Source organism: Antechinus flavipes, chromosome 5, assembly GCF_016432865.1.
Source record: "Antechinus flavipes isolate AdamAnt ecotype Samford, QLD, Australia chromosome 5, AdamAnt_v2, whole genome shotgun sequence".
Lineage (NCBI taxonomy): Eukaryota > Metazoa > Chordata > Mammalia > Dasyuromorphia > Dasyuridae > Antechinus > Antechinus flavipes.
The window spans coordinates 38,542,649-38,563,697 of NC_067402.1; the positions used below are offsets into that span (position 1 = coordinate 38,542,649).

General features: G+C 33.1%; 1 protein-coding gene across 1 annotated transcript in view; it reads right to left on the bottom strand.

Annotated features, from left to right (window-relative positions):
- ACAD11 (acyl-CoA dehydrogenase family member 11) overlaps positions 1–21,049 on the bottom strand; it is an 85,708-nt gene that overhangs the window by 39,531 nt on the left and 25,128 nt on the right. The window contains exons 8-13 of the mRNA XM_051961582.1: positions 18,478–18,584; positions 18,152–18,278; positions 13,373–13,450; positions 11,213–11,351; positions 8,349–8,456; positions 6,463–6,561 (exon numbers count right to left, since the gene is read on the bottom strand). Of these exons, the coding sequence (XP_051817542.1) occupies positions 6,463–6,561; positions 8,349–8,456; positions 11,213–11,351; positions 13,373–13,450; positions 18,152–18,278; positions 18,478–18,584 (658 nt within the window). The remainder of the gene's footprint in view (positions 1–6,462; positions 6,562–8,348; positions 8,457–11,212; positions 11,352–13,372; positions 13,451–18,151; positions 18,279–18,477; positions 18,585–21,049) is intronic.

A 21,049-nucleotide genomic window follows, 5' to 3' on the forward strand; every position in this document is an offset into this window, starting at 1 on the left:
AGTTCCAATGGTCTTGTGATAAAAAGAGCCATCTACACCCAGAGAGAGTACTGTGGAAACTGAGGGTAGGTCACAACATACCATTTTTACTCTTTTTGTTGTTTTCTTGCATTTTGTTTTCTTTATAATTTTTTTCTTTTTGATCTGATTTTGTTTGTGCAGCATGATAATTGTGGAAATATGTATAGAAAATTGCACATCTTTAACATATATTGGATTACTTGCCATCTACAAGAGAGGGTGAGGGAAAGAAAAGAAATAAATTTGGAACCGAAGGTTTTACAAGGGTGAATGTTGAAAATTATCTATGCATATGTTTTGAAAATAAAAAGATTTAATAATAAAAAAATTAGAACTGGGAGAGTGAAAGTTAATAACTCTTATAAGATATCAGGAATCAATCAAACATAATCTAAAGAATGAAAAAATAGAGGAAAATGTAAAATACTGGCCTGGAAAACAGATCCAAAAGAGATAATTTAAGAAATAGTGGGGGGGAAAAGAAATACTGGACATGATAAAAAAAAAAAGAGTGTAGTCAGTATCCTTCAGGAAATTATCAAGGAAAACTGCCCTGCTATCCTATAAAAAGAGGGTAAAATAGTCTTTGACAGAAACCACCAATCACTTCCTGAAAGAGATCCAAAATGAAAAAGTAATTTTGTAGCCAAATTCTAGAATTATCAGGCCAAGAAGAAAATACTGTAGATAATCAAAAATAATTCAAATATCAAGAAACCATAGATAGATTATACAAGATTTAGTAGCTTCTACTTTAAAAGATCAAAGGCTTGGAATATAATATTCCAAAAAGCAAAGAATCTTGGATGACAACCAAGAATCAACTATCCAGCAGAACTGAGCATAAACTTTCAGGGGAAAAGATGGACATTCAATGACACAGAGGACTTTTGAACTTTTCTGATGCAAAGACTAGAGCTGAGAAGAAAGCTGGATTTTCAAATACAAGACTCAAAAAAAGCATAAAAAGGTAAGCAGAAAAGAAAAAAAGCATATTCTTTAATAAGATTACACTGCTTACATTCCTACATAGGAAGATAATACTTAAAACTCTTGAGAACTGTATGTCTTTGAGGGCAAGTAGAAGGAGTAAATATAGACAGAGATTGTGATAAGATTACTTTGATGTGATGATATAAAAAAAGAATTGCATTGGGAGAAAAGGAACGAGGAAGGCAGAACAGGGTAAATTATATCATATGAAAAGGTGCAAAGACTTATTACAAGAGAAGAAGAAGGGAGGGGTGAGCATTGTTGGAACCTTACACTCATCAGATTTGGCTTAAGAAGAGAATAATATATACACTCAGTTGAATATAGCAAATTATCTTATGCTATAGGAAAGTGGAGGGAAAAGGGAAAAGAGGAAGACTGATAGAAGGAAGGGCAGATAGAGGGAAGTGGTAGTCATAAGTAAAACACTAGTGAGAAGGTAGTCAAAGGAAAGAGAAAAGTATAAACAGGGGAAAAATAGTATGGATAAAAAATACACAGTAATCATAAGTGTGAATGTGAATGGGATGAATTCTCTCATAAAATGGAAGTGGATAGCAAAGTGGATTAAAAACTAGAAACCTACAGTTTCTATTTACAGGAAACACATCTGAAATAGAGAGATGCACACAAAGTAAAAGTAAAAGGCTGAAGTAAAATCTATTATGCTTAAGTTGAAATGAAAAAAGCAGAGGAAATCCTTAGGTCAGATGGTGAAAGCAAAAATAAACCTAATTAAAATAAATAAGGAAGGAAACTATATCTTGCTAAAAGGTATCAGTAATACTAAACATATATGCACCAAGTGCTATAGTGTCCAAATTCTAGAGAAGCTAAATGAGTTACAGAAGAAATAGTAAAACGATATTGTTAGGAGACCTCAATCTCCCCCTCTAAGAACTGGATAAATTTGACCACAAAATGAACATGTTAAGATTAATAAAATTTTAGAAAGGTTAGACAAGATAGCTCTGGAGAAAACTGAATGGGAATAGAAAGGAATATACCTTTTTCTCAGTGGTAAATGGCACCTACACAAAAACTGACCCCGTATTTGAGCATAAAAACCTCACAGTCAAAAATGCAGAAAGACAGAAATATTAAATAAATCCTTTTCAGATCATAATATAATAAAAAATATATATATATATAATCAAAGGCCATGGAAAGACAGATTAAAAATTAAATGGAAATGAAATACTCTAATCCTAAAGAATGAGTGGATCAAACGACAAATCATAGAAACAATAATTTCATTAAAGAGAACGACAATAATGAGACAACATACCAAAAATTATTGCATTCAATAAAAGAAGTTTTTAGGGGAAATTTTATTTTTCTAAATGCTTACATGAATCAAATAGAAAAAGAGATCATCAATGAATTGGGCATGCAACTAAAAAGGCTAAAAAAAAGAACAAATTAAAAATCCCCAATACCAGATTAGAAATTTGAAAATCTAAGGAAAGATTAATAAAACTATTGAACTAATAAATAAAGCTAAGAGTTGATTTCATTAAAAAATCAGTAAAATAGAAAAAAAATCTTTGGTTAATTTCTAAAAAAGAAGAAAACAAAATTATCAATATCAAAATAACCCTTTTTAGAAAAAGAAATTGAACAAGTCATCAATGAACTCCCTAAGAAAAAGTTTCTACAGCCAGAAGAATTTACAAGTGAATTCTATCAAATCTTTAAAAACAATTAATTCTAATACTATATAAACTATTTGGAAAAATAGATTAAAAAGGAGTCTTACCAAATTCCTCTTATAATACAAATATGGTGCTGATAACTAAACTAGGAAGAACTGAAACAAAGAAAAACAATTATAGACAAATTTCCCTAATGACCATATGGGATTTATACCAGGAAAGTAGGGCTGATTCATTATTAGGAAAACTATAAATATAATTGACCATATCAATAAGAAAACTAATACAAATCAAATGATTATCTCAACAAATGCAGAAAATGCTTTTGACAAAATACAGTACCTATTCCTATTAAAAAACACTTAAGAGCGTATAAATAAATAGATTTTTCTTAAAATGATAACCGCTATCTAGCAAGCATTATCTATAATTGGGATAAACTAGAAGCCTTTTCAGTAAGATTGGGGTAAAACAAGGATGCCCATTATCACCACTATTATTCAGTATCATATCTTTAGTTATAAAAGAAGAAAAAAGAAACAAAAGAATTAGACTAGGCAATGAGAAACAAAATTATCACTTTTTACAGATGATAGAGAATCCTGGAGAATCTACTAAAAAAAGACTTTAAATGAACAATTTTAGCAAGGTTGTTGGATAAAAATAAATCAATATATATCATCAGCATTTCTATATGTTATCAATAAAGCCCAGCAGCAGGAGATAGAGAGAGAAATCTCATTCAAAATAACTTTACACCATATAAAATATTTGGGTGTCTACCTGCCAAGACAAACCCAGGAACACAATTACAAAACAGTCTTCATACAAATAAAATCAGATCTAACAACTAGAAAAACAACAATTTCTTATGTGTAAACAGAGCTAATATAATAAAAATGAAAATTTCACCTAAATTAACTTATTTATTCAGTACTATGTTAATCAAACTACCAAAAATTATGTTATAGAGCTAGAAAAATTTTAACAAAATTAATTTGGAGAAACAAAAGGTCAAGAATTTTAAGGGTAAAAAATTAATTTGGAGAAACAAGAGTATTAATTTTAAGAGTATTAATGGAAAAAAATGCAAAGGAAATTGACCTACCTATACCAGATCTCAAACTATATTATAAAGTGACATTCATCAAAACTATTTGGTAATGGCTAAGAAATAAGAGTGGTAGAGCAGTGGAACAGGTTACCAAAAACCAATGTCAAAATATATATATTACTATTGTTTATAATAAACTATTGTTTGATAAACCCAAAGATTGCAGCTTTTGGGATAAGAATTCACTATTTGACAAAAACTGTTGCAAAAATTGAAAAATACTTTGGCAGTAACTAGGTATAGACCAACATCTCACACCCCATATCAAGATAAGCTCAAAAATGGGTACATGATATCTAGACATAAGAGATGTAGGAGAGTAGGATCTTGTCAGATCTAGGGAGAATTTATGAACAAACAAGAGATAGAGAACTTTATGAAATGCAAAATGGAGAATACTAATTAAATTAAATTAAAAAGGTTTTGCATTGAGAAGATGCTCAGTAATTGGGGAATGACTGCACACTCATTTGGTATATGAATGTTTTGGAATATTATTGAGCTCTAAGAAATGATGAGCCGGCAGATTTCAAAAAATCCTGGAAAGACTTGTACGAACTGATGCTGAGTGAAGAGAGCAGAACCAGGAGACCACTATATACAACAGTAATAATGTGTGATGAGCAATTATGACTTAGCTCTTTTCAGCTATACAACAATCTAAGACAATTCCAAAAGATTCATGAGAGATAATGCTATCCACATCCATAAAAGAAATATAGAGTCTTAATATAGATTGAGGCATATTATTTTCACTTTTTCTTGTTTACTGCTTATGATTTTTCCCTTTGTTCTGAGTCTTTTTTTTAAAACATGACTAATGTGGAAATATATTTAAAATTGTTGTACATTGTACAAATTATTGTACAAAATTATTGTAATCTCTATCAGATTGCTTGCTGTCTTAGGGAGGAAAGGAGAGAAGGAGCAAAATTTGGAGCTCAAAACCTTACAAATATGAATATTGAAAACTAACTTTACAGTCAAGAGATAAAAATAAAATATTAAGTAAAAAAAAAAAGAAATCTAGTATTCAATAAACTACCTCCCAAAAATTTTTGGTAAGCACAAGAAAAGACCTATCATACTTATAAAAATATCTGCAGTAACAATGTTTTTGATAACAAAATAAGGTAAGAATCAAATGGCAATATATAGGATGACTATGACATTGTAAATAAAATCAACAAGAAAAGACGACAAAATTCTGGTCAGCACAGTGGTCAATATTAATATTAGTACCATACTGTCAAAGTTAAAGGATGTACCCTTCCTTTTTGTCAATAATAAACTAACTGGTTTGGGGGGATTTTTTTGTCAATAATAAGCTTCCTTTTTGTCAATAATAAACTAACTGGTTTGGGGGATTGTTGAGAGATTTTAATAGAAGCACAGGAAAATAAAAAAGAAGCTGATAGGGACCTTGGGAATCTGCCAGCCCCATCCCTCATTTGAAAGATAAGGGAGCTAAGGTCCAGAGAGTCAGAGATTAGCCAACAGAGACAGTTACGGAAGCCATGAGTAGAGAGAGCCAGTATTTGAATATCAGTGCTGTGATTCCATTCCATATTTCATATGTTTTCTACTATACCTCTCAAAAAAGTATCAATATTTTATTTTTTAAAAATACAAAATGGTATTAAAGATTTCATATCATAAAAAATGAAATAAAATGAATTGGCAACACTAATTATTTGGCCATAATAGGGCTAATACCAGGATGCATTTATAAGATACTTTTAATTTTCTGGAACTAAATACAATTTTTTCAAAATTAGATAAACATATACTTATATTATAATCTTAAATGTCTCCTGGAACCAAAATGTCTCTTGCTTTATAAGTTTTTAAAAATATAATCTCAGTAAAAATAGCCAAAAAGAGTGCAAATATGTTTTTCAGGCCTAAAAAACTTTTTTTTTGTCAGATTTTAGAGCACAAATTACCACTGGTACAGTTTTTCGATGATTCTTTAGTTCAAAGTTCTTAGCTTAAAATTAACTAAATTCTGGTTTTTAATCATTTCCTAAAGGACACATTAGTTTAGCCAAGACCACTACTGACTGCTAACTGTACAATTTCTTATCACTGTCTAATGTGTCTTATCTCAAACAAAATTAGCTTTACAAAGGAATAAAAACATGTACAAAAATAAGTCATTTTAATCACATTATTTTGAAAAACCACACCCTGTGATTCACATAAATCATGTGCAAGACAACTTTCATGTAATATAAATATTTCAAAAATGCAAAGATATGGTAGCCATTTTTCTTTCTGAATAAAATTAAACTATGTTGAGTATATATTGATTCTCTAATTACAAACCTTAATGATGTGATTTGATGACATAGGTTTTTCTACAGGGAAAATAAATGTCATATTTATTGAAATATTTCTTATCAAATCTCCACTCATATTTAAAAATTAGAAGAGAAAAATAAACCCCGAAGAACTATTCACAAATAATTTATTTTGGAAATTATGAAAATACTTCAAAAATAGAGTTAAAATAACTGAAATTTTTCTGTTTCTTATTTAAGTTTTTTAAATTATATGTCACTTTTTCCAACAAAGATTTGTCTTATTTCCCTGTCAACGCTCCCAGCTCACCAAATTGAGAAAAACAGAACTGCTAAAAGTCAGCTAATTCTGATGTCCATAACTGGGTATACTCACCGCTGCTCCACCATTTCTTGCCATTGATGACATAGCTATCACCATCTCGTTCAATAGTACATTCAATATTAGTAGCATCACTAGAGGCAACATCAGGCTCTATAAGGAACCAAAAGCTAAATTTAAATAAATACATAAAACTATAGCCAGTGAGAAAAAAACGTAAAGTTCAATACTTCAGTACCTTGTAGTCTCATCATCCTAAGTTTTACTTCACGTGTCTACACTAATTAATTTGGCAAGAAGCTTTTAAACTTGTCAAAAAAAGACAAAAAACATTATTATCTTGTTTCACTGAAAAAATGTTAAAAATTTGGATCTAGACTTCCCTCAATTCTATAATTAATTTCCTTCAGTTAATTTAATGACCAATCCTCTTCTGATACTTGCACATTTCATTCTCTTCATTTGTAAAACCTCATCTTTTCATATTCCTTCTATCCTACAAAATTTGCCCAAACTCAATATTTTTAGGAAGTCTTCTCTCACTGACTCTCAGCTGTAGATTGTCTGCCTAACTCAGTATCATTTCAGTTCTGGTTTCATAGTTACTTATAGCTGACATATTCTATAAATGGATTATTCAATTATATGTATCTGCCTCACCTGACTGAAAGCTCCTTATATTTCCCACAATGCCTAATACTAGAAATAAATATTTATAGAGTATTTCTAAATGTTACTGATGAAGAGGAAAAATGGTTTTTCTAAGGAATAGCTTATGTAATTTACATATGAGATGAAAATCTGAACCTTATAGAAAAATTATAAAAATAATTTGTATACCTAAAACTGTGAAAATTCAAAATAAATTTGAGTTTCAATTTTAAGTTGAACTATGAAATAATAAAACTAAGCTTTTAAAAATTATTTCCTCTTATGCACAAAAGAGGTCAAATATTTTTAGGTATGTTTTAAAACATACTATTATCATTTGGACTGGATGTTTAGCTTTGATCAAAGTTCCATTTTTACTAGTTCATGAAAAAGCTAAGCATTTTGAGAACTGTATTATGAAGTTAATTAACATCAAGATGTTTAATCTACATAAAAGAAAACAGCATGAAATGTCCATAAAGAACAATGTGAGTAATGGAAGTCATAGTCACAATTTTTTAATTCAATAAACAAATATCTATATTGTACATTGTGGATACAAATTAAAAAAAAAGAAAGACAGTCAAAAGAAAGCAAATGTTGTCCTTTGTTTTTCTTACTACAATCATCCCTTGTGTGGCTGGCTAGGAATCAATTAGGAAGGGTGATTTTACTAGAGAATTAATTTCACTTTAAAGGAACAAGACTGCCTATCAATTATTTATTATTGAATGGGCCAATTGGGAAAGGAAGCCTTGGATCCACACATTCGCCTTCTATGCCACATTTTATCTTTCTAGTCACCAATAACAACTTCCTCAAACCCACTGTACTGTGAGGAATTCTTAAGCTGCAGAACGGTTAGTCAATCAGCAAACATTCAGGAAAAGTTTATGCCGGGCACTATGTGTAATTGCTGAGGACCCAAGGAAAGGCAAAAGCCAGTCTCCACTATTAGGAAACACCAGTTTAATAGGGGAGACAACATACAAACAAGCACTCTGTGGCAGGGAACGAGGAGAGAGGGGGCACGTGTGAGAGGGAATGGAGGAGGGAGAGTGAAGAGTTCAGGAGGGTCCCCAGACTGGGGGCCGGGGAAGATGGCGGGAGTCTCAACAGGAAGAACAGGGAAGTTAGGGAGATGGGAAGGTTTTGAGGCTAAGGCGAGGAGTTGAGTTTTGGACATGGTAAAGGTAAGAATTCTATAGAACATCTAGTTCAAGACGTCCAGTGGGCAGGTGGAGGTAGGAGATGGAGGTCAGCAGAGAGGCTACAAATGGCCAGGTTACCTGTCATGCAAAAGCAAGATTTCATTCTTCCTTGGAGAAGAGGTTCAAGCCACTGTTTCTTCTGCTCTTCACTTCCATACAGGTGAAGTACCTCCATATTTCCCGTGTCTATGAATTGATAAAAAGTATATTTTTGCACCATAATTTTACCAAGTTTAAGGTTAATAGCTTTATATGATTATTTTAAAACACTTCAATTAAGAAAATAATGATCTCAGACCATAAGGTAACAATAGTTTAAGCTTATAAGATGTTTAAGCCTATTTAAATCCTAGTTGTATATATACATATATACATGCACGCACGTATTATCTATATAAAAATTTGTTGTGTTTTTATTCAAGTTAATTTAAGTCAGTCTTGGCCAGTTTAGACATGACACTTATGAGGCCCAAGACACAGGATCCGACTCCAGGCTAGGTGATTAGATTTTCACTGAGGAAAAAAGAGTTTCATGAATAAAGACTATCCCCTTAAACCTGAATTATTCTTGTACTTCAAACACACTCTTTTGATCAATAGGAGGACTAGAAAAGAGAGAAAATCTTAGTACCATTACTGAAAAAAGACCTGAGTGTAATGAGGCACACACAAATCCTGTTTCAACAATATCACTGCTTAAACATGTCTTATGCAATCCTATCTTGGAATTCTTGTTTATAGTTTTTTCTACACCTGGAATACCTGCCCTGCCAGGACACCACTCCCAATTCTATCTCTTGATTCCCCAAATCACAGCTACATACCCTCTCTATCTGTTAAAACCTATCATCCAGGGCCCATTTCAAGAGCCATCTCCTCTCTTGGGGCCTTCCCAGATCACCCCAGGCAGAACGTATTTCTCTTTCAAGTGAATTCCTTTGGCACTTATAGCTATACCAGGCACAGGATACCCCTTTTATGTCTTCCTTTGTAGTGACTTCTGTATATGCTTATTCCTTTCTGCTGTGTTTAGATGATAAGAACAGGACTCTGACTCTCTTACAATATTTATTATACACTGCCTTCAGGGACCCCATAGAAGGGATTCCTTCATAAAGCAAAAAAGTTGACAAAGATAACCTATCCTTAAATTTGATATGATTCTATTAGTAAATAAATAAATATATATTTTTAATTAATGAAGTCTTATCTTCATTAAAAAAATCTGGTTTGCTAATTCATGTTACATCATAAAATATTATAATGTTTTATTATGGTCTTCAAGTGATGTCATATTTTTCAAAAACTAATTCTTCATTCTCTAGGTTCTGATCCTGATTTGGGCATAAGGCTTTGGTGTGTAACTTAATAACATGACTTTCCTAATGACTTAAAATAATTTAGATAAGCATCTATTCTTTTAATGTATGAATGTTATGAGTTCAATTAATGATACCACTAATCAATTCAAAGCTAATGGCATCACTTAAGGTCCTTTGTACTTGCTGTATGAATATAAAGATGAAGAGTAATCTATTGGTTAAAGACTTTATATGATCTCTATTATGACTTTTGAAACTGAGGATTCAGGCATTTTAAATTGGAGTTAGCCTTTTGAAAAATTATTTAAGTCTCCCCAAACACTCAATATAGAGCACATTGACTTGTATACCTCACTTGGAAATGTTTCAAGCACTTTGGTCTAGAACACACATCACTAAAACTGAAGACCAAAGGAACTTAAAGAAAATCTCTTACTTCCTCCTTAGGATACTTGGTGTTGTTAATGTACTTTTAAAAGTAGATGACTATTTTAATGTAATTTAGTTCTCCTCTTGCAGGGTTTCATGTTCTTTCCACTTTATTTGACTACTACCTTGCTAACCTCACTAGGAATAGGTCTTATTTTTAAAACAGTTATGACCAATTATCAACACTTTAAATTTACAACCATTTCATTAGATGGTCACAGTGGGGTGCAGGTAATAATGACAGCGTTTGGAAGGAACATCACCCATACCTTCCCCATATCTGAGAGTAGCACATTTCCACAGCTCAAGCCCCCACAAGTTCAAGTTCATTCTGGAGTTGCTTTGCTAAGCCTGGATTGTGCTTACTCTGACCAGTACTGTACATCTAGCAGAGCTGTTGCTGACCCCAATACATGAGTGGTTCTCAGATAGATCCAGCATGCAAGCCACACAGAGGTCATGTGACCGACTATGGGTAATGGGGGCCCTCGTGATCCCTGACATCTACATGGGGAGCACCTTCTTCAGGATGCCACAGATTCATGTGGCCACAGTAGCAGAGCTAAAGCAGGAGAAAGGGGCCCCCACTGAGGTTTTTGCGTCATGACACCTCGCTGACACATCCCAAGAAGCCTTCATTCAGGCCAAAGCATGAACAACGAAATGTGTGTGTGTGGAGAGACCCTGAGACCCAAAGTCACAACAATTTTCATAATAATCCTGAGATGTTTTAATTTCTAATCTTGGAAAGTTTTAATAGAAAATTTGAAGGGGTTCTCAGTGACTTTTTTTAAGGTCAGAAAGTTGGAAGGTTATTGCTATTACAAGAGCATTAGAACAGTAATTACTTCCCACGTTGCCACAGACAAAGTTGCCCAACTCTTCAACCATAACCCACTGTTCTTCTCAGAAGTCTGGTGGTTATTCACCTTAACTCCCCCACTTTCTGAATGGGCACGACGTCTCAGCCCCAGATAATTAAATAGGAATTGACTGTCTTTGTTATTACCAGATACTAGCAACTACATGACTACAACTATAGTCAGGTTTGGGAATTGATTTATGACCATAAAAAAAGAAAATCCTTATGTTCCTACTTCTCTGAAATATCATCTCTTTCACTTAAGGCATTATTTGAAAACATTGCCTAGAATATCAGCTAAAGACACTTTTATGAAATAATTTTCTAACCTGGTGCTTGGCAATTGAAAACATCCGGGGCAAAAAAGCATTTTCCTGTTTCTTCCGCAATCAATGCATAATCCACCTGGCTGAGGCCGCTGAGAGCTGGCAGAAAGAGGTTCCAGAGGCCCTCAGCTTTGGCCATTTCCTGTCAAGGTGGTGAAGAGACATCTTTATAATTTGCCTTAACCCTTCATTCTTAAGTTCATCTCTTTATCCCAGGAAATATGTCATGTTGAAAAGATGCTTTATTTAGGCAACTTTAAAAATCTTCCTGGTACTAATGAATATATTCATTATATCCAACAGTATTCAATTGCTCTGATTTTTTGCAAGTGGAAGCTGTTTTTCAAATTCAACAGGAATTTTCTCTCTTGTTCTATTATTTACTGGGCTTATAAGCTCTTCTCTAATTGCTCTGGATATGGTTTTTAAAAACTGAATTTGCTCATTTTAGCATGTCCTACTAAATCAGTTAAAACAAAACAAAACCAGATCTCACATCTCCATGCATGACTATGCAAAATACTGTGAATCATGCTGTTCTACTTCTTACACTTATTTTTGTTGAAAATACAAAAGAGGAAATTCAAATTACAATAATTTGCAATGACTTGCAAATGATCACACTTCCACTTACCCTGTTTTATTCATAATTTAGGTACACCACAATAATAGGGGTTGTTGTTGATGTTATTACTGTATTTTTATGTTTTCTTTTGATAACTGCTAAGAGCATTTATCACACACTGAAAACTGGACATTGTATACCTTGATCTGTGTATTAGAAAATCCATTTTTTAGTTTTTCTTTCAAAAAGTCAATTGTAGATGTGATCAACATATGTGTGTGAATCAAAAAACAGACATGTATATGAGATACAAGTACATATGTGTATGTACATATTGATTCTTTTTGATCACACCCAAATCTTTATGACCCCAAGTTAGGGTTTTCTTGGCAAAATTACTAAACTGGTTTGCCATTTCTTTCTCCAGCTCATTTTATAGATGAGGAAACTAAGGCAAATAGAGTTAAGTGACTTGCCCAGGATTACACAGCTAGAAAGTATCTGAGGCTGGATTTTTAATTCGAGTCCTCCTGACTCCAGACTCAAGGTTCTAATCAATCTACACTACTTAGCTATTCTATGTACATATACACACACACATAATTCGTCATATAAAACACATGCCTCTATTCTTCATCCCCACTATGGAGTATATGAAACACAAAGGTCTTCCTGATTCACTGAAATTTACTTAATTTTCAGGTAATGTATTTTTTTTTCATTTAGTTACTTAGCAGAGCTGTGACCACTAAATTATTTGTTTCACATTCAGGTTTACAACTGTATTGCTTATGTTTGTGCCAGCACCTGCTCCAAAAGTATGGTATTTCATATTTAACTACAAGTTCCATGGATTATTCTTATTAAAAATTTAAAAAAAATTCTCTCCGACCTTCTAGATTACATCACCTTAAAACAACAATCACAACAATAATGTGCTTTATTCATTGCTTGCAGACATTGCAATTGGTTTATTAACTTTTTGATATGCAGACAACCCAAAGGAACTTTGAAGAACACAGCCATGTTTAGCTACGAATTGTATCTTCTTTGCTCTGTTCTCTTACTATAGCTGGATCCTCTGGCACTTTCTCCATAGAGCCCAGTGATTCTCTACACTGGTTTTTTTTTTTGTTACTGAAATCAATCAATGTCTGAAATCAGTATCTTCTATTAAGACAGAAGAACACCTTCTATGAAAGACTGAATCTGACGTCTCAGCATGATATGCTCAAAAAGTTGAGCCCCCCTAAGGACTATGTCAGCATAATACAAATATTTGAGGTGCAACCAAGTCAGGAGACTTTGAGGAAGCCCCAGGCATGCATCGGATGCTACTTAGGAAGAAAAACTGTCAATCTGTGGCAGGAGAGAATATTCACAGTGAGGAAATCATTCATTCTTCAAGTATTAAATTCTGTTATGTATATATTCTTTACACATCTGTACCCACACACACATATATATGTAGATATATACATACATAATCATAAATCTTATCTCAATATAGATGTATCTGAAGTTACATTTGATTAAGACTACCATCACTATTGTTTTTATAATATTTATAAAACCCTTAAACATTTTATTTTCAGTACCTCAAGTTTTTCAATTACTGCAGGCCTTTTCCATTTGTCCAGAGAATTTTCCTTTTGAATATAGAACTCTATTACTTCCTTAAAACAAAAACAAAATGTTAATTCATTAAAAAAAAATTGTACAATATCATTTGTGATATGTTATTACTTAAACATTTCACAAACTACTACCAAATTTCCAAAGGATATAGTTTTATGTTTAGAATATAGCTCTATCTTAATCAAATAAAATCTTTTTTAATCAACCAGTATTTATTAACAGCCTACTATGTGAGAGGTACTGTGCTAGGTACTGTGGATATAAAACAGGAAAATAAAACAGTCCCTACTTTCACTTAGCTTACATTCTAACAGAGAGACAATAAGTATATAAGTATATCCAAGATATATATGTATATACACACACTATTTTATAAAATTATACTATCTAAAAATCAGATCAGGTGCTCATTTTTTGTGTAATTATCCTTGTGAGAAATACCAACAGACATTTCACATTTGTGTTTTAAGACAGAACCTACTCTACTTAATTTTGCTCTGTTATCTCAATTTCTTTTATTTATACAAGATGAAATTATTTAAATCCCAAAGCACTTAACATCCTTCTCCTGTTTCAAAAAAGGTCTGAGACAGGGAACCCTGAGTCAATCTAGGGTGTTGGTTGTCAGGGAAGCCAGCATTTTCCAGCATGAAATAGATTGGAGGGAGGAAGAGGAGGAAGAGGAATTTAGGAAACTTTTTGGCTTCTCTTGAGTTTGGCATTCATAATGGGGTTCATCATTTGAATTAAAGATATAATATGAACCATCATTCGGTAAGCCACATGTGACCAGTGTCTTCTAATTGGTTTCTTGGTCAGAGGGATGGGTGGGATGTTACGTCCAAGACAATTGGCAACTGGACCAAGAAATGTCACTTGCTCTATGGGTCGTAAGGAGAAACGGCTATCAGCTTTCCCTTAAATTTTTACTGAAGTCTGGGAGAAAAGGCTTCTCTTTACTCCTTTCTTCTGTTCCCTTTACCCCCTAACACACACACAAAAGGAAAAAATAGTGTCCATGGGGCAGATAGCAACATGAACATGTGCTTGCCTAGGCAAGTCTGAGACTGGTTCAAGGCCCTGGTTTATTCTTTTGATTTTAACCATCACCCTGACTAACAGGTGGCTTGAGTTTGAGTGGTTGGCTGTTCTTCCAATTAGTTGCTGAGGCCCAGGAGATGATGAGTAAAGTGAGAAATGACTTTTCAGAGGAGAAAACCTCTCTATCAAGAAGATTATGCAGCCAGAGTGCTAAAGGTGAAGACAATCCAGCTGGCCAGAGGATCTGGACATACACAGCAAGCTGCTCAAACCATGCAGATAGAAGGTAAAATAAAACATCTATTTAGCAATCCTATAAAATGAACCAAATTTTAAATATCTTTTTAATATGCAATTATGAGTCTTTTGTATTTTTAAAGGATTTTTTTGTGATGGAGGAAATAAATAGCTATCTTACATGAGACAGTTACTCTTCATGTCCCAAAGTTCATGGCCCCATTTGAGTTTTTGGAGTACAGTCACTAGAGGGGTTGGCTATTTTTCTTCTCCAGCTCATTTTACAGATGAGGAAACTGAGACAAACAGGATTGACTATCTTGCCCTGGTTCACACAGCTAATAAGCATCTGAGGACGACTTGAATTAAAGAGCAGTCTCTCCTTGAGTCCAGGCCTGGCACTCTACCCAGCATGCCCCCAGCTGCACCACTCTTTGTAGAGTGAATACACTTCTGGAAGGGTCCCTGTTAATTTCTTTTGAGGAGACTTTAGAAATGAGCTATATCTTCACTTTTGTTTAAGAGATTTTTTTTTTTGCCAGAATTCAGGAGTAGAAGCACTGAACTACTTCTCAGTGCTCAAACTTTTGTTCTCAGAATCTTTACACTATTAAAATTATTGAGGATTTCTCCATAGAGTTTTTATTTGTGTGGATTATATTTACAGATATTTATCATATATAAAAACTAATTTTGAATTTGTAGATATTCTGAAATGGTTTCAGAGACCCTCAGAATTCTCTGGACCACACTGTGAGAAGCACTGAACTTGAGAGTGGACAGGGGAGGAAACCTGATTTCTCCTCTCTTTAAAGGGTCAGGTTCCCTCCAGACTGAATCTGTGTTCTATATGAGTCTAAGGCTGCTGTGACAAAAGGCACCTTCCTCCTAATTCAATACAGAATCTATATTTAAATGGAAATATAAAGATATGTTTCCAAAATCAAGAATAAATCATTTGGGGATATGAGGTTTGTCTACTGGTTCAAATGATTTTTAACATTTTTCTCTTATAATTAACAATTATAAAAATATTGATCAAAACATCTTCTTTGACTGCTTTGCTAATTTTTGGTTCATCCAGGCAGTTCTTTCCTTGTTATTTTTCCTTCTCTTCTCTTACGACTTTACTTGTTACTTCTAAGTAGGTTAATCTTAAATATATATGCATATTTATCTATCCATCTATCTATCTATCTATCTATCTATCTATCTATCTATCTATCTATCTATCTGCTCTGTCCTTTCTCCTAAGTTTGAGGATATTTCTGACAGCATGCTAGATATTTTTACCTAGTTGTCTTGTTGTTCAAACAAATCCAACATATATAAAACTAATCTATCATTTTTCCATCCAAATTAGTGACTAATCTTGACTTTATTTCTTTTAATAGTAAATGACTATCCTCCCATTTATTCAGGCTCAAAATTTGGTAATCATCTTTCATATCATCTCCCTTTAACCCCAAATCAAATTAGCTTCCAAGCTCTTTATCACAATTTTTTGCTTTACAGTTCAAATTGGCCACTGACAGATTTGTGTATATACACACATATGTCTATTATATAAACAGAGATGTTTATATAATTCATTGACTATATCATTAATATGTCAAAAGAAAATGGAATCTCTAAACTTTGCTTTGTAATTTCAGTAGAATCATCTTTAGATAGAGGATTTACTGATGAAAATAATACTAGCAGTTTTTTATTCTGAAAAATTTAGACAACTGTGACCATTACTCAACATCTCAATCCTGCAAAAATACAAATAGTAAGAAAAATATATGTACTACAAAATATCTTTCTTTATGGACATAATGGGCTTAAAGCAATGTTCATTTTTGAAAACTAATAATAGTACACTGCCTAAAACAGGAAACCTTAAATAAAAGCAAATTACAGTTGTGTTTCACCCAATCATTCTTTAGTATGAGATTATTTAGTTTCCAATTATTTTTTGGTCTACTTTCCTGTGGCTTTTTATTGAATGTAATTTTCAATGCATCATGGTCTGAAAAGGATGCATTCACTATTTCTGCCTTACTGCATTTGAGTTTGAGGTTTTTATGTCCTAATATATGGTCAATTTTTGTATAAGTTCCATGAACTGCTGAAGAGAAGGTGTACTCCTTTCTGTCCCCATTACATTTTCTCCAGAGATCTATCATATCTAATTTTTCTAGTATTCTATTTATCTCTTTGACTTCTTTCTTATTTATTTTGTGGTTTGATTTATCTAATTCTGAAAAATTACAGTTGTGAAATGGCCTAAATCTCTGCCTAATTAAAAATTATAACATTAGACAAGTGTGATCTCTTTTAGATAGGTCATGAAAAAAACAAGTTAACAAGATTCTCTAAACACCTTTTAGCCAAAGTGACTAATCTCTTCTGGAGGTAAACACAATATACTGTTAATAACATAAATCTCACAAGAATGGTAACAGTTGTAGTATTTTATTATTGAGACTAATGAAGTATTAGGAAATATATATTAGGCACTTTCTACTAAATAAACAAAGGACTCTTCTGTCAGTACAATTATCAAAGAGTGATTCTAAGGATCAAATACTCTAAGATAAATAGAGCAATAAAAAAATGGTAACGTTATCAAGGTTAATTCATATTCAATCTTAATTAGGCTAGTATTTATTAAACATCTATGATGTGTGCCAGGCACACTAGGTGTGGGGTCTCTGACTATGAAGAGTTTAATCAAAAGGAAATAATACACACACAAGTAAGCATATACAAGGCAATTTCAGCAGAAAGGAGGACCCCCTTCTATTATTCTATGGTTTCAATAGGGGCAAATTTAAATCAAAACAAACCAAATATATATATGTTATATATATGTATATTTCAAATGAAAGACGTAACTGTTTCAATTCTCCACTTTCACATTATTAGTTTGAATCTATACCCCTAAAATAAATAACTTTTAAGAGTCTGAAAGGACTGTTAAAAATGACCTAACTACTCATTTTGTGGGTGAAGAAAATGAGGTCTGAGAAGATTAAAGAGGCTGTCTAAAAATCAATAGCCAGATTGGTCTTGGAAGCCAAATCTTCTGGTTCTTCTCAGTGTTATTTCCATTATACTTCACTCTTTGTATTCCTCAATGAGGACAGGCTCCTGAATAAGGAAAAAGGCTGCCCAGCCTACAGATACCTAATGCAGCAAAATCTTGGAGTTCATATCAGAGCAAATGGTGCTCAAGAAATCCAACAAGAAATAAAAGTGAATTCTTCCACCTCAGAACTGCACAAAATGCAGTGTACAGGTGGCAGGAAAGCGGGGCCCAGCTGAGGTATTCAGGCAGATTCCCTCTGACATTGAGCAAAGAAAGGCTAGAGAAACCCATGAAAGTTGGAAGCATAGACATAGTTCTTCATCTTTTTTTTTTTTGGCAAAATAAATATTCCATTTCATAATACAAGTATTTGGAACACAATTACCTTTTCTGCTGGCAGTATGTATTGTTGCATAAAATGCTTCACTCTCAGCAGAACTTCTTGGCCTGTCTTACTCTGGAGGAACAATCTTCCCGTTGGATCAGACTGTGAAACTGTAGCACTCAAAGTTCTTTACCAAAAGTAAAACAGGTCAATTAGTATAAGTTCCAAAATGATCCCCATGTAGCATTACTGAAGACCACTATGACTGGCAGTGTGCATCGCTACTGTAAAGAAATATTTCCTGCCTGCCAAACATTTAAAAATCGGGGTATATGTGTTACAAATTCATTAAATCTACTTTAGCTGCAGTTTTACATTTTTCTCACCTCTTTGTGAGTTGTAGTCCAGTCTCTGCTAAGGGTTTGACAACATCAGCAAACAGATGACTTGTTTCAGATGCAGAATTTCCCAGAAGATATCTGGCATAGACTCCCTTAAATGCAAGAGAACATGAGCATGCAGCTTTGCCCACAGGTACTCATCCCCAAACACCAGTTTCACCTTTCTGCTGCCCACCCAAGGCTGATGTGCTTTATCACATCACTAACCTGGATGAACCACTCTCACAGGGATACTAACTTTTCAAACCAATTGGGGGCCGTGGTCCTATCCCCCACACAGAACACAAAGACAAAGACAAACACACACAAAAAGCACTTTTTAAATGGATGATATTGCTATTGACAACCATACTTGCCAATTATATCGGCTTCGTGGACTAGAGGAACCTAGTTATGAAACGAAATATTAAAGCTATAAAACCAAAGAAAAGGTAATATATGTAAACTCTAAAGCAGTTTGACCTGGGCTATGTCAGAAACCTCCATAAATCACCCTTTCTATTCTCACAATTATGCATGACAAATGGAGCCTTCCCATTCCACCTGATCAAAGGAATCCCTTCTTCTAATGGTGTTAAATAGACATTATCAGTTTATCTTTGATTTCCCTGTTCTTCCAATTTTACAAACAAAACTGTCAATTATTTCATGTATGTTATTTATGATATTGTTAAAGATTTTCCATCTTTTCTAATTCTAAGGTAATTTGGATGAAGTTAATTTCTAAAAGAACTATGTATGATCAATATAAAAATTTCAATCATCCTTCTTGATATTTTTTTCATCTTGACTTAACTTTTTTAAGACCAACTGGGCTAAAAGTCACTGAAATTCCTTTATGAAATAAAAAATTGTTCTAATATTAAAATCCTATTTGATATCCAGTTGCAGAAAGAGATAGATTTAGAAAGATTTTCTAAGATCTATTTTGAGGAACTCATTATCCAAGGTATCTAATCTATATAAAATAATAAAATAAAATGGCATATAATGAAAATTATTGACACAAGAAGCTGTTTGATGGAAAATGCATGAACTCTTTTTTTTTTATGAACTCTTAAAAGCAAAAAAGTGCCTACTTTTCTCCAACTTTTTTTTTAACTTATTCTTTTGGGCTCCTGAACTGTTTCTTGTTCCTTTTTCTTTCAATTTTTGGATCATTATTTCAGTGACATCATTAGAAATTATTTTTGAGTTATAGATTTCTAGATTAGAAATGATCTTAAAGCTCATTTATTACAATCTATCCTGACCTCTTCTCTATTACTTAGCCAATAATGATAATAATCATAACAATAACTGGCATTTGCTTACGGTTTTTAAAGTCTACATAGCACTTCACATACATTATTTCATTTGTGCTTCCCCACAATCTTCTGACATAAGTGCTATTATTGTTCCCATTTTACAGATGACGATACTGAGGCTCAATAAAGCCATTTTTCCATTTCATTCAATTTGCAAGGACTACTCTGTACCAAGCACCATGGGGATATAAAGACAAATGTGAAAAAGTCACTGTCTTTAAGCTTTCTTTCTAGTATGGGAAATAACTTGTGTATATATGCACATACTCAAAATATACATATACAAATTTAATCCCAGATAATTTTGCAGAGTAGCATTAGTAATGCTTCCTGGAGGAGATGATATTTTAGACAAGCTTTGAAGGACACTAGGGTTTACAGAAGTGAGTCATTTGCCCAGATTATCCCGATTCTGAGCCTAACCCTCTACAAGCATTTTTAGCCTCTCTCTGAAGATCATCAATGATGGAGAACTTATTACCTGAAAGAGACAGCCTAATGAAGCAGCTAGCTCATTTTATCTTTGGACAGCTTTTCTTGTTGAGACATTTTTCTTTATCTCAAGTCAAAAATTGTCTCTCTTTTTCTTCCCTCTGTCAGCCCTAGTTCTGGTCTCTGAGCAAAACAGAATAGACTGAATCACCTTTACAAGGAAAAAGCAAGGGTTTCTCCCCCAGTTTTGCAAGCCTTTGCTTATCTATGCTAAATATCCCCAATTATTTCAAATTTCTCCCATGTGGCATAATTTTAACTCTCCTTATTTTCCTGTGTAATCCCAATATACTCACCCTATCTTCCCTAAAATTTGGACAACAGTATGATCACAACATTTTGGATGTGAACTGAAGAGGAAAGAGAACTACTGGGACTACCCCCTACTTCTTCCCTTATTCTGGACATGATATTTTTCTACCCAAAGTCTCTATTACCATTTCTAGCTGCCACATCACATGGCTGATTCAGACTGAATTTTTAATGCATTAAAAAATTCATTCAAAAAATGCATTAAAACTTTGGGCTCTTTTTCATATTATTTGGTGTGAATCATCTCTTTCCCATTCTATATCTGGAGAGTTGATTTTTAAAAAAATCCAAATGTAAGTCTTAACATTTACTTTAATTAGATTTCATCTGATTAGATTCAGCTTAATCAGGCCATTCAGATTTTCTTAAATTCTGATTCTGTCAATCAACATATTAAGTAATCTTTCTAGCTTCATATAATCTGGAAATTGGGTAAGCATACCATC